The following is a 14502-nucleotide window of genomic DNA, read 5'->3' on the forward strand; positions in this document are numbered from 1 at the left end:
TTCTAATACCTCAACCCCTTTGTTTTCTGATTCTCCAAACCAGTCAGGGACTCTCTACTCTGTGTCACCCACTTAACTTTGTCAGAGCCATGCCACTGGCATTCTTTTAATTTTTTTAATGCTTCAAAATTTTATTAATCAATTATTTTTTCCATCCCAATTAGAGTTTCTACTTTCCCTTTCCTCTCTCCTAGTCCCTACCCCCAACATTCCCGTCTCCTCTTTTTACTCCCTCCCCCTTCCCTGTACATCAGTCAGCCATGGGATGTCACGTTGCAGTAAGACTAGGCCCCTCCGCTCCTATTAAGACTGGATAGGGCAACCCAGCAGGAGAAAAGGGTCCCAGAAGCAGCCAGCAGAGTCAAAGACAGCCCCCACTCCCTCTGCCAGGAGTCCCACAAGAAGACCAAGCCACACAACTGCAGCACATGTGCAGAGGGCACTGGTTAGTTCCATGCAAGTTCTCTGGTTCACTGTTCAGTCTCCGGGAATCCCCATGAGCTCAGGTCAGGTGACTCTGTGTGTTTTTCCTGATGTCTTTGGCCCCTCTGGCCTCCATAATCCTTCCTCTCCCTCTTCCACAGGATTTCCTGAGGTCTGCCTAATGTTTGGCTGTGGTTCTCAGCATCTGTTTTCATTAGTTCCTGGGTAAAGCCTCTCTGATGACATTTAGACTGGGCAATAATCTATGAGTATAGCAGAATATCATTAGGAATCATTTCATTGATTTTTTTTTCTTTTTTTCCAGTCATATTTGGTTCTATTCTAGGTCTCTGGGCTGTCTAACCTCTGGGTTCTGGCCCTCCAGGCATTGTCAGGGGTGGGCTTTCTCTCAGGGTATGGGTCTCAAGGTGGACCAGTTATTGGTTGCCCACTCCATAATTTCTTTGCCACTTTTGTCCCAGCATATCTTGTAGTCAGGACAGATGGTGGGTCAGAGGTTATGTGGTTGGGTCTCTTATTGTTAGGAGTCTTAATCAGGGTCATCCCCATAGAATCCTGGGAGTTTCCATTGTACTAGGTTTCTAGCTCATCCCAGAGATGCCCCGGATTGCAGTTATGTGTTCCATCTTCCCCTCCTCTCATCTCTCCCATTCCCAACCCTGATCCAGACCTCTGCCCTACGTACTGTGTTGTCTATTCTCTTTCCCCTTCTCAGTGAGATTCATGTGTCCCAGAACTTAAGCCTTCCTTTGTTGGAGGGGCTGCTTGTTCGTTCCCAGCTGCTTAACCCTGAAATAATCACACTGATACTGTGTTAATTAAATCACTGCTTGATCCATTAGCTCTAGTGTCTTATTGGCTAACACTTACCTTAATTTAACCCATCTCCATTAATCTGTGTTTTGCCACGAGGCTGTGGCCTACCAGCAAAGTTTCAGCGCATGTGTCTCCGGATGCTCCATGACTTCTTCAGGAAGAAGAAAAAAGTCTACCCTTTTTTCTTCCAGCATTCAGTTTAGTTTTCCCCACCTACCTCTATTCCTTGCACAGGCCCAAGACGGTTTCTTTATTAACCAATGGTATTCAGAGCATACAGAGGGGATCCCACATCATTCCTTGTTATTTAGCTTCTTTGGGTCTGGATTGAAGCATGGTTATTCTTTACTCTACAGCTAATAGCCACCTATAAGTGAGTATATAACATGTTTGTCTTTCTGGGTTTGAATTACCTCACCCAGAATGATCTTTCCTAGTTTCATCCATTTGCCGGCAAATGTTCTGCTGTCATTGTTTTTAACAGATGAGTAATACTCCATTGTGTAAATGTACCACATTTTCTTTCTTTTTTACTTTTATTGATTCTTTGTGGATTTCACATTGTGCATTCTGATCTCACTTATCTCCCTATCTCCTTGCCCTCTGTCCTTGCTACCTCACCTACCAAATCAAAACCAAATTTAAAAGGAAAACCAAAAAAAAAAAAAAAACCACCAAAAAAAACAAACAAACAAAGGAAGAATCTTGTCATGGACGCTGTGGTGTGGCCCACTGAGCCACACAGTTTACCCTTTAATCCATTCATCTTTACTTGTAAGTGTTCATTGCCGTGAGTCTGATCTGGCTCTAGTCCTCTGCCTTCTGCTACCCCACCGATAGTGAGCTCTCACTGGAAGAACTCTTCTTGGATGCCCTGTTGTACTGTGTCATGAAGATCCTGCTGTTTTTGATCTGTAGATTCATCTTCTTCACATACTCCAACAGTTCATAGATTCGATAGATGTGGGAGTGGGCCACCTCACAGCCCTGGTTCTGGGCCTGGTGGTAGCTGAGTTGGCCAACTTGATAGCTTTACCTCATCATCACTATCCAGACAAGCTCTCCAGCACTGACTCAGCTAGCGAGCTTAGTGCATCCTACAGCAAGGATCAGGGCCAGTTCTGTTCTTGGGCCCACAAACCCAGGTTCCCCTCATTCACATCACCAGGGTCAGCTCTACTGTTTGCCCAGGCAAGGTACAGGGCCCTCTCTCCTGACCACTGTAGGTAGAATGAGAACAAGAGAGCAGGGTCAGCTCTGTTGTTGTTATACTCTCAGGGCTGGCTTACCTGTCCCTCGTCTGCCATGTGGTGACGGGTGAGGGAAAGATGCCCTCTACCCTCCACTCCCTGCTACCTGTGTCAGGTGAGAGACAGAGAGCTGGTTCCAGGGTCATGAGAGTGACCTGCCCCACATCAACTGCAGCACATAGGAGAGTGCACCCCACATCCTGTCTAGTCAGCACACTAGAGCTGACCCTGTTGTCAGGTTCCACATTTTCTTGATCCAGTCTTTGGTTGATGGACATCTAGGTTATTTCCAGTGTCTGGCTGTTATGAATAAAGCTGTTATGAACATAGTTGAGCAAGTGTCCTTGTGGTATGGTCGAGTGTCCTTTGGGTATATGCCCAGGAATGATATAGCTAGGTCTTAAGGTAGACTGATTCCCAATTTTCTGACAAACTGCCATATTGATTTCCAGAGTGGTTGTACAAGTTTGCACTCCCAGCGGAAATGAAGGAGTGTTCCTCTTGATCTGCATCTCACTAGCATGAGCTGTCACTTGTGTTTTTGATCTTAGCCATTCTGACAAGTGTAAGGTGGAATCTCAGAGTCCTTTTGATTTGCATTTCCTTGATGGCTAAGGATGTTGAACATTTTAAGTGTTTCTTTGCCATTTGAGAATCTTGTTAAGGATTCTCTGTTTAGATTTGTGCCCCCATTTTTAATTGAATTGTTTTATCTGTTGATGTATAGTTTCTTGAGTTCCTTCAATTATGTCTATTTCTTCTATTGTTATCTTCCACATCTGAGATTCTCTCTTCCACCTCTTGTATTTTGTTGGTGATCCTTGTATCTGTAGTTCCTGTTTGCTTACAAAGATTTTCCATTTCCAGAATCCCTCCATTTGTGGTTTTTTATTATTATTAAATTAATTCTTTTAAAAAAAGTCTTTTTTCATTTTATATACCTGTCCCAGTTCCCACTCCCTCCCCTCCTTTCATTCTTCCCACCTTCCCTTAACCCCAGACCCCCTTCCACTCCTCAGAGAGGGTAAGGCTTCCCATGGAGAATTAGCAGAGTCTAGCACATTGCTTTGAGACAGGACCCAGGCCCTCCCCCACCGTGTGCATGTGTGTGTGTGTGTGTGTGTGTGTGTGTGTGTGTATGTGTGTGTGTGTGTGTGTGTTTTAATTGCTTCTTTTTTCATTTTCAGGTCTTGAACAGTTCCTTCATCTGTTTGTTTGTTTTCTTTTCCTTGGATTTCTTGGCATTCTTTAAGGAATTTGTTTATTTCCAATTTTTGTCTTTTCCTCAATTTCTTTAAGAGAGTTTTTCATTCCTTCTTTAAGTCTTCTTTAAGGAACTCTATCATCTCCATAAAATTGGTTTTAAGGTCCTTTTCTTGTGCTTTAGCTGTGTTGGATTGTTCAGGCTTTGCTTCATGGCTAACCAGGCTCTGCCAGTGCCTGTTGCTCCTTCTGTTGCTGATTGTGTTCTCAGGTTGGCAGTGAGACATCTGGGTTTGGGATGATTATAGGCCTAGGTGCTGGTTCCTGTTTAATACCTTCTTGTTTTGTTTTAATAGCTACTCCAAACTTTTTTTGTATTCTTCAAATTTCCCAGATTATCTCACAACCTGCTCCTTAGTTTAATATTGGTGTTTATCTTGAAAACATAATACTTAATTGTTGCAAGCACCATGGCCAGCAGAGGATCTGGCTCAGCATGATTTATTTAGTCAAAGTTGGTTCAGACGTCTAGAGAATGACTCAGGCAGTTTATTTTAGACAGGTTTAAGTAGAATACAACTTTGGAAAAAAGTTTCCTGGTAACAGTGATCTCAATCCCATGTGCTCGAGAAAGCTTAAGGCATGACTACATCAGAATTCTTCTGCAGACTACATGTGACCGCTTCTATAAGGATGAGTTCTATAGTTTTAGGGCCTAAGGAGGATCAGGTATGGTTTCGGTTTTGGTCATACAGAGCTACAAAGTACATGTGACATCTCCTCTAAGGAAAGGTTCTTTTGACTGAGAAATACTGCTTAATATATAGGTCAAAGGAGCAAGAGTCTGGGGGATTTGGGTGTGAGCTGGCCCTGGAGATAGCATAGATTACTAGACTATTAACAACACCCACACCCAAGCATTCCAGATAGAAAACAGGTACACATCTCTTTCCTTGAAGAAATAAGTCTTCATGCTTAACATTTCTGGTTTTTTTTAGTGCATGCCTGTGAACACAAGGATCTTGAGCTTTCTATACTTAATTTCAAATATCTGCAAATTTATCTGCTTTGCCTTTCCGGTCCCAGAGGAAGAGGTGACCTTCTGCTGTGGAGGATCACTTACCCCTGTACTTAAGAACTTGGGTCTATCAGTCCTCTTTTCTCTTGCAGTACCATTCTTCTGAACCATGTGCGTGTGCTTGTGTGCTGTAGCACATACATAGTGTGTGTATGTGCATGTGCAGTGCGTGTGTATGTGAAGGCCTGACGGTTGACATCTTCCGCAATCTCTCTACCCCAAGAATCCTTCTACTCCTTCCCCAGCACTGAAGTTACAGAATTGTGCTGCCAAATTCAGCACATGCTGAAAATCCAAACTCGGATCCTCATGCTTATATAGCAGACACTACCGAAATAAGTCATATCTCCAGCCCCTTCCTTCAGAATCTAAACTTAGAAAAGAGGAATTACACTTTCTTCCATACATAAAAGGACCTAAAATCTTTTTCAAATATAAATTCATTTCTGGCTCTTTATACCTCTGTTTGTTTTCATATTTCAAACACCTTCTATCTTTAATTTCATAAAATTTTGGGTTCCTCTTAACTCGCCACTGATAGTGTCTTCAGTTTCTTTGCCATGCCCTGTGGTCTTAGCTTGCTTAATTACGTAATTGACTTCCTCTTCCTTGTTCTTTTCTTGTCCTTTTGTTTCTATAATGTCCCCTTTATTTACCTCTTTTTCTTTTCTCTTTCTTTTTTCAAGACCGGGTTTCTCTGTGTAGCTCTGGAACCTGTCCTGTAACTCACTCTGTAAACCAGACTGACCTTGAACTCACAGAGATCAACCTGCCTCTGCCTACCAAGTGCTAGAATTAAACGTGTACACCACCGCCGTCATTTATCTCTTTACCCCTCTTCCTATTCAAAAATTTCTTTGCACGTAATTTGTTCTCTGTTTGCTATTAAAGAAAGTATTCCTTTAGATTTTTATTTCAGCCTTATCTACTCTTCATAAACAGTTTCATATGTACTCAGACTATAATTTCTTTGGAGAAAATATTTATTTTTTAAATTAAAGATTATACTTTTAAAATTTATTTGTGTGTGTGTGTGTGTGTGTGTGTGTGTGTGTGTGTGTGTGTGTGTGAAAGCCAAGGCCAAGGAGAGCAGCACAGGTCCTTTTGAGCTGGAGTTATAGAGCGTTTTGAGCCTCCTGAAGTGGGTTCTGAGAACCAAACTCACGGCCTCTGGAAGAGCAGTACATGCTCTTGGCTGCTGAGCCCTCCCTTCAGCCTCTGTTTGTTCTTCCTGTGGAATAATACCTTAAACATACTAGTTATATGCTATCATATTGAATAATGGATAGCTTTGGATAATGTCATTTAGGTACTAACAGTCAGTGAAAATTACCATTTGGAGTTTTACTCTTCAGGGCTAACATTAGGAGTCATGTTGATGTTCTTTTAAAACCTTTTCCCCTATGTAGTGCCTAAATTTCTTAATGTTTTAATTATGTAGCCATCTACTATTTGTATGTATCTAGGACCTTCTCACAAAAGTCCAAAACTAAGAAGTTTCCAGAACCACCAGTCAATGCGGATGAAGATGAAGATGTCAAAGCTGAAAGACTGAAGGTTAAAGAGCTGATGAGCTGCCAGTGTTGTGAGGAGGTAACTTGATTATTATTATTGCTAAGTCATATTAAGTCTAAAATAGTAAATTACCAAAGGCATATGAATTAATAAATAATTTTCATTGCACATGAATGTGAAATTTAATTGTATACTTCCCTATTAAAAGTGAATATAGTTCTTAGGATACATATATGAGGCATGAAATGATAAGCATCTAATTTATAACTATAAAACCTATTTTGCCTATTAGAAGCCAGCCATTATGGTATGCAATTTGCATAAAGAATATGATGATAAGAAAGATTTTCTTCATTCAAGAAAAACAAAGAAAGTAGCAACAAAATACGTCTCATTCTCTGTGAGAAAAGGTTGGTATTTATTTTTCTCAAGTTTTTCAGTAAAGTAATTTTTATTTTTAGTTTGTCTTTAATATATAATTTTTCTCTCAATTTCTATAGGAGAGATCTTGGGACTGTTGGGTCCAAATGGTGCTGGCAAAAGCACAATTATTAATATTCTGGTTGGGGATATTGAACCAACTTCAGGCCAGGTATGATATGTAAAAGTGAGGATTGTGTCTAATATAACTTATATTTTTAATTAAGATAAGTTTACTATTGACAAATTGTGAATTTGATGGTTTAACTTCATGTGTTTTAGTATTTTTTGTATAGACTTATGAGATTAAGATATTTTGGTCATCTGTGAAAGTAATACAAATTGTGAAATTTTCACACACAAATAGACACATACAGTTCTGTTTTTAATAATTATTTACATTCAGGGTTGGTTTATCTACCCATTTACAAAGACAGTTATAATAATTTCTGGAGATACGTAAATTAGTCTTGACTCTGTCTGATATAGGTGGATCTTCTGTATTCCTGTTGCTTTCATTGGTTAATTAATAAAGAAACTGCTTGGCCTGATAGGTCAGAACATAGGTGGGTGGAGTAGACAGAACAGAATGCTGGGAAGAAGGCAATGAGGCAGATGCCATGACTCTCCGACCCAAGATGGACGTAGGTTAGGATCTTTCCCGGTTGGTGCTACACAGATTATTAGAAATGGGTTAGATCAATATATAAGAGTTAGCCAATAAGAGGCTACAGATAATGGACCAGGCAGTGTTTAAATGAATACAATTTGTGTGTTGTTATTTCGGGTGAAAGCTTAGCCATGTGGGAGCCGGGCAGGACAAAAGTAGGCCTGCCCCCTGCTCCTTCCACACCTGTCAGTTTTCAGTTATAGTCATGTGCGCTACCAGTTGATGGAATTGATGGAACCCCCAGCGTCTATGCTGCTCTCCTTCCCTGCTGTTCCCCTTGTTCTCTTCACACTAGACAGACAGACGCACTGTCCTCCTAGGAGTAACAAGGATACTCTTTTGAGATTTTTCTTGAGCTATTCCTTATGTCAATTATAGCCTATATTCAAGAAATACAAAGGATTTATTTATTTTCTTTAACTCGTTGGTTTAAATATTTTCGGGGAAGCCTCATGATGGCAGTACTTGTGGTGTGATTCCCACTCAGCAGTGTAGAACTTCCACGTTTTCTGGCCGTTATCTCTAAACTCTGACTTAGCTATGCAAGTCCTGGCGCCTTTAAAAAGCAGTAAAACACTGGCTAGGTAGTATGGTTTCTGAGGGAAGGAGTTTAAATGAATGTACTTACTGTCTCCTTCACAATACAAATTAAACAACGATACTAAAATTTGGTTTGATTTTTGTAGATATTTCTAGGTGATTATATTTCACATTCAAATGAAGATGATGAATCCACTAAGTGCATGGGTTACTGCCCTCAAGCAAACCCACTGTGGCCAGATATTACTCTGCAGGAACATTTTGAAATTTACGGAGCTGTGAAAGGAATGAGTGCAAGTGATGTGAAAGAAGTAATAAGTCGGTAAATGATCATCTTCAGTTGCTTTTGCTGTGCGGGTCAGGAAATGTATATTTTAGTTTTTTAAAAATTTAATACAACATCATTTTTGTAGATTATAATTTACTTAGAAAATTATAATTTTCATGTATTCTTTACAAAATTATGATACCTATTAAAAAGGTAACTCTTTATTTGTATTTTTTCTGATTCTTTGTTATATTTTGAGACAGTCTTACATGTAGCCCCAGCTAACTTTGAATTCAGAGATCTACCTGCCTTTGCTCTTAAGTGCTGGGATTAAAGACAGGTGCCAGCATTGCCTGGCTTCATTTTTCTATTTCTAATTATAGGAGGAAGGTACCCATAAATGACGTGAAAATTAAGTGAATAATTTATTAAGACAATTAGCTTGTTTAAAATGATATGAATTGGAGCGTTTTTCTTACCTAATTATACCAAACATTACCTAAGTGACTTACAGAGAACAATGTTAGTGATCATGCATAATTTATATTTATATTAATTAATACAAATCCAGGTACATTAATTTATTATTGACCATTTTACAGAATAACAAATGCCCTTGATTTGAAAGAACATCTTCAGAAAACTATAAAGAAACTACCTGCAGGGATCAAGCGAAAGGTACTTTTCACTAGATAACAAATACATCTGTTTTACTAGTTGAGTGCTTTTCACTCTCTAGACAAACATCCTCGGAGTGAAGTCTTAGTCCAGTCTCCCTCTTTCTTCCATCTAGCTGTGTTTTGCACTCAGTATGCTGGGGAACCCACAGGTTACTCTCTTGGATGAGCCATCCACAGGTATGGACCCCAGAGCCAAACAGCACATGTGGTGAGTATGAGACTACAGGCCCTTGTGCCAGTGCATGACATCATTGTGATTTACAGTATTGTAACTGATAGCTTCCTGTCAGCAATGTATACATCTTGATTTTATAAAATAGTAATTAGATATTTAGCCTTTTAAAGCTTTTATCATATCTTTGTTGAAATGTTAATGACATTTTATATACTACAGAACAGTGGTTATTAAAATAAATAGTTCTACTTTCTGAATTAAGTTTTGGAAGATTTTCCCCAGTCATTTAATGGTAGATTATGTTTTTCATAATACTGCTTTGAATTTCAGTGTTATAATTTATTGTAGTAGTTTAAAGAACTAGTTGGTTGAATAATTTTTGATGCTTAATTTCCATGTTTATAAAGTTTAAGGTTTAACTTAGATGTATATTAATTTTATGAATATGCAGCTTTTTTATAACACAAATCACATTTTATCATACATTGATTCATTCCTTCATGCTTTTGTTTTCTCTCTCCCTTTTTATTACTGCTGGGGATTGAGACCAAGCTATTGTCCATTGTAAGCAAGTCCTGTACCTCTGAGCTGTACACTAGCCTGGTTATTGCACTTTAAACCCATGTATATCTTTGAAGTAATGAAATTTCTTTGCATTTGTCAAGTTTTCAAACTAAAGAAAAGTAAGTTATAATAGAAAAATCATAGTTTGGTAGGATATAATAACTTATAGCAATTGATATTGGGTAAGTTTTAGTCAAATAGTTGGATTTGAAAAACTACTTATCTCTATTAGCAAACAGGTATATTCCTCTTACTTATTTTTTTTTTAAAAAATATTTTGTAGGAGAGCTATCCGAACTGCATTTAAAAACAAAAAGCGGGCTGCTCTTCTGACGACTCATTACATGGAAGAGGCGGAGGCCGTCTGTGACAGAGTGGCCATTATGGTGTCTGGGCAGCTAAGGTAGGTGTGTAAACAGCATACCTTTCAGAGAAGGAATTTAGGCTGTATTCTGAGTGTGATCTTTTAAAAACTTAGAAAACTATGCATTAATTTGAAGTGTCAAAGCATAATTCTTATAGTTTTTAAAATCTGCTTTCTGTGTAATTTCTTGGAAACACATAAGTTTTTTTACAAACTATGTCCAACTACCTGTATTAGTATGTTTTCAGCCCTTTGTTTGTTATTTAAAAATTATTAGACTATTTTAAAGTAATAGGAATTATTTTGAATTATAATACAAAGTATAAGATAAATATTTGAGTTTATATCTACATAAATAAATGATTGAGTGAATAAATAAATGTGGGCAAAGAGACAAATTTACCTTACACAATAATTTCAAATAAAATATGTCTCTGTGGTTCCCTCAAAGGAAGCTTACCCTTTCCTGTTCCAGGTTATACTGAATATAATCAGTTTCTCCTAGAAAATTGATTAAGGAAAAGGGGAAGTAAAATGTTCACAGTTGAAAAACTTACAGTTATCGTAACTAAGCAGTGTGTACAGGTACTGCACATCCCTGAACAGGACATCGAGTAATGAGAAGCCTGCTTCAGAGTGCGGTTTTCTGTCCAGCAGTCATAACCTAGCTTAACATGAGGAAAATAACAAACAGACACAAACTGAAGGGCATTACAATAAAACATGTGATCAGTATTACAAGTCATGGAAAAGGAATGAGTAAGAAATGTCATCAACTTTGGAAACAAAAGTCATAACAACTAAATACAGCGTGAAACAGAATCCTGGAACAGAAAAGATACTACTGGAAATCTAACAAAATCAAATAAACCCAGCTCTAACCTCAGCTAGATCTATGTAATGGAGATTGCTTGATTTTGACAAATTTGTCCTAGAAATAGAAGAAGAAAATGTTAGGTAGCATGAGGCTAGATATAGTGTGTGTGCTGCATGATGTTTACAACTTGCTATTCATGTAAATAACTCCCAGAGCCATGTTCTCCAAAAGATGTGGTATAGATTTAAGTGAGAAACCATTCTGTGAAACTATCAAGAAACTTTAACTTTTTCTTTTAAAAATTACTTCAGATGTATTGGAACAGTACAACATCTAAAGAGTAAGTTTGGCAAAGGCTACTTTTTGGAAATTAAATTAAAAGACTGGATAGAAAACCTGGAAATAGACCGCCTTCAAAGAGAAATTCAATATATTTTCCCAAATGCAAGCCGCCAAGAGAGGTAACAACTTTTAAATATATTTAATATTTTTTATAGAGTAGAAATCATTAAAGGTTATCTTTTCAGCTTTCTGTCCGCCTGTCTCTGAGTATCTTATCCATGTGCTTTATTGTCACCAGTACTGGACTGTGCTGTCAGGCAGAGGTTTGTGTGTACTTCACAGGTACAATTGCATGGTGTACCTTATCATTTTACACAAACTTTTAGAAAAATGAATAACAAAGTATAGTTTTAGAATTTGAATTTGAATCTAAAACAATTAAACTTCAGTTTTCAAACATACACAGTAGTTGAGTCTTATTTTTTTTTTCTGTATTTATCTTTGTTTTTCAGCTTTTCTTCTATTTTGGCTTATAAAATTCCTAAAGAAGATGTTCAGTCCCTCTCACAATCCTTTGCTAAGTTGGAAGAAGGCAAGTAGCATTTGAGAATATTGTAAGATAGTTTTCGAATAATGGAAGGATTCTATTTAGGAAGTTTAGAACTGGGAGCCAGATTATTGTAGTTGTAGCAAATAATATCATCTTTCATTATTTTATTCTAAGATAAGTAAACATGAATGTGTGTATAAACACATACATATATGTAACAATAATTAAAAAAGAATTAAGTGGTCAAGAATTTGAGAGGGAATGTGGGAGACACGGGAGGACTTGAGGGAGAGAAGGAAGTATAATAATACATCTTCAGTACTCACGCATGTAATTCTCAGAAACATAAAAAAATGAAACATAGATAGAATTTTTATCATTCTCTGTGGGAATTCTAAATAGGACAAAATCTTTTATCTTATATATCACCATGATAGCTGTAGACTAATTATCAATTCTGAAATTTTTACTTTCCTTGTAGTGTCTTTATGCTTACAGGAATAAATTTACTAACAGAATTTGGTATTAGATTGGATTGCAAAGGAATTTGAAGTGAGTGTAGGAAAGCTTACAATGACCAGTGGTCAGAATCTAATTTAAGAATCAAGGACAGACTATATACTAGAGTTTGGAGAATGGGCAGGGGGTACAGATCTGACACCATAATAAAAACAAAAAAAATAATGAGAAAGGAGGTACAGGAAGGAAAGTGGAGATAAGTTAGAAAATGTGAATTAGGTCAAGTAACATTAAACAATCATTAATCCTGACTGTTTAGAGCTGAGAATCAGTAGTGGGCATGGGAGAGAGAAAAAGAGTGAGACTGAGGGAAATAACATTTGGGCAGCTTGTTTTATTTATAAAAAAGTGGCACATGAGAGAACAGACAGATGTGACAGACCTCAGGTGGAGGGGTTGTTTATTGGGGAAAAGAGAATGGGAAAAGGGGAGAGGGGAGACTGGCCTCTGGGGTCAGGAGTAGCAGAAGAGGAGAGGAGGGGAGGGGATGGAAAGAAGGTGGGAGGAGAGGAGAGAGAGCGATGGGAGGTGGACAGGGGCTGCAGTGAATGTGCACAGGAGATGCTCTTAGTAGTCAGGCCAGTGCAGATGCCCGAACAACCTCAGTTTTGGATGACTTATTTACAGAGGTTTTTTTAAAAAAAACAGAGTAGATACCTTACAAGTTATTGCCATTTCATTCCTTAAAAATATCACTGAGTAAAATGCTATTTTTATGTTTTAATAGCAAAACACACCTTTGCCATTGAAGAATATAGCTTTTCTCAAGCAACACTGGAACAGGTACTGTAAAGTTAAATTAGAAAAGATTACTACATAGTTAGGTGTGTCTATTAGCAATTGCTTAGAATTATATTTTGGAGTAATAGTATAGACATTTAAAATTATGTAATTAAAAAATGTACTTATTTCATGTGTGGGTATGAGTATACAAGGGCCACAGTATTTTTGTGAGACCAGAGGACAATTTGTAGGAATCAGTTCTCAACCATGTGGGGCTTGGTAATTGAACTTAGGTCTTTGGACTTGGAAAAGCTGAGCCTTCTCACCACTCCCGTTTATAATTACAATTATAATTACAACTTTAGCTTCCTCTTTGCTTTTTGTTCAATTTTATTTTTAAATACCTTTAATTGAAAACTCACATTATTTATGTTTATTGAGTACAGTGTGATTATTTGCTATATACATACAATGTTGAATAATTCAAGTGAACTTTATCTTGTTAATTTTGAATAGCTTTTTACTTCTCTTTGTAAATACTTGAAAAGACTCATAGTAGTATTCCATATTAAAATACTTGATATATTAATCAGATAATTTGTTAACCTTTTAAGTATACAATTGTCTTTGTATCTATGGATGTAATTTGATTTGTTCGAATAGTATTAAAATCAATAAATTTCTTGATACTTTTTAATAGTTATGACATTGTATCATGTCTAACAGTTAAAAGTCCTTTGAATTATAGAATAATTTTTTCCCTCTTATCTAGGTTTTTGTGGAACTTACCAAAGAACAAGAGGAAGAAGATAATAGTTGTGGGACTTTGAACAGCACACTTTGGTGGGAAAGAACACAGGAAGATAGAGTAGTGTTTTGAATGTTTGTTGCACACTGCTTACTGACACTGAATTTATTCTTTTTTAACCGATTTTAAAAGTTTATTACTTGAATAGTAGTTGAAGAAACATGAAAGCACTTGGAAGTTTCTTAAACTCCTTAATTTATATGCTATTGTTGTTTGTTTTGCTTTCTTTAAATAAATTTGTGTGTAATTGTCAAGCAGCATGTTTATGTCTGAAGTATATTGAATATAGTCAATATGCCATCTTTTTCACTTTTGTTTCACTATTGTTTCACAAAACAATACTTCTCAACAGCTTAAAGAAATTATGAAAGAATAATTCTGAATAATATGTAAGTTTATATTATCTTACATAATTTTAAGATATGCTAATTTAAAAAGACCAATATGTGACTAATCAATAGAAACGAGAATTAAAACAAAGAAGAAATTTGGCTTTTCCTTTAAAATTTATTTGTAAAAGAGACTCTTAGAGGAAGTTGGCATCTGTGAAAGTTCAGAGATGAGGAGTACATCCACTAGGTGGCAGTCCTTAATCACAGTAAATAAAATAAAGTCATTCTAATAAGTGATTTTCAATATGACCAATTATATGTTTCAAGTTACATTTCTTTTGCCACATTAAAATTCAAATGTGTTTTGGTGATCGTAATTCACAAAAAGATTATGACTAGCGTCTTAGTGTGTAATAGTCTGGTTTTCTGAAATGACGGTGACAGATACCTGTAGAGAGAGGAGAATTAGTCCAATCTTCCCCCA

The 14502-nt window shown here is 37.0% G+C and overlaps 1 protein-coding gene across 1 annotated transcript in view; it reads left to right on the plus strand.

Moving 5' to 3' along the window:
* The window catches only part of Abca5 (ATP binding cassette subfamily A member 5), a 63964-nt gene extending 50021 nt beyond the window's left edge, over nucleotides 1-13943 (plus strand). Inside the window, 11 exon segments of the mRNA XM_048446113.3 lie at nucleotides 6258-6384; nucleotides 6599-6716; nucleotides 6807-6898; nucleotides 8083-8258; nucleotides 8807-8882; nucleotides 8998-9092; nucleotides 9907-10026; nucleotides 11116-11265; nucleotides 11599-11678; nucleotides 12883-12938; nucleotides 13651-13943. Coding sequence (XP_048302070.3) covers nucleotides 6258-6384; nucleotides 6599-6716; nucleotides 6807-6898; nucleotides 8083-8258; nucleotides 8807-8882; nucleotides 8998-9092; nucleotides 9907-10026; nucleotides 11116-11265; nucleotides 11599-11678; nucleotides 12883-12938; nucleotides 13651-13758 — 1198 coding nt within the window. The 3' untranslated portion in view covers nucleotides 13759-13943.
* The last annotated feature ends 559 nt before the right edge of the window (nucleotides 13944-14502 follow it).

This window comes from Myodes glareolus, chromosome 9 (assembly GCF_982192425.1).
Source record: "Myodes glareolus chromosome 9, mMyoGla1.1, whole genome shotgun sequence".
Lineage (NCBI taxonomy): Eukaryota > Metazoa > Chordata > Mammalia > Rodentia > Cricetidae > Myodes > Myodes glareolus.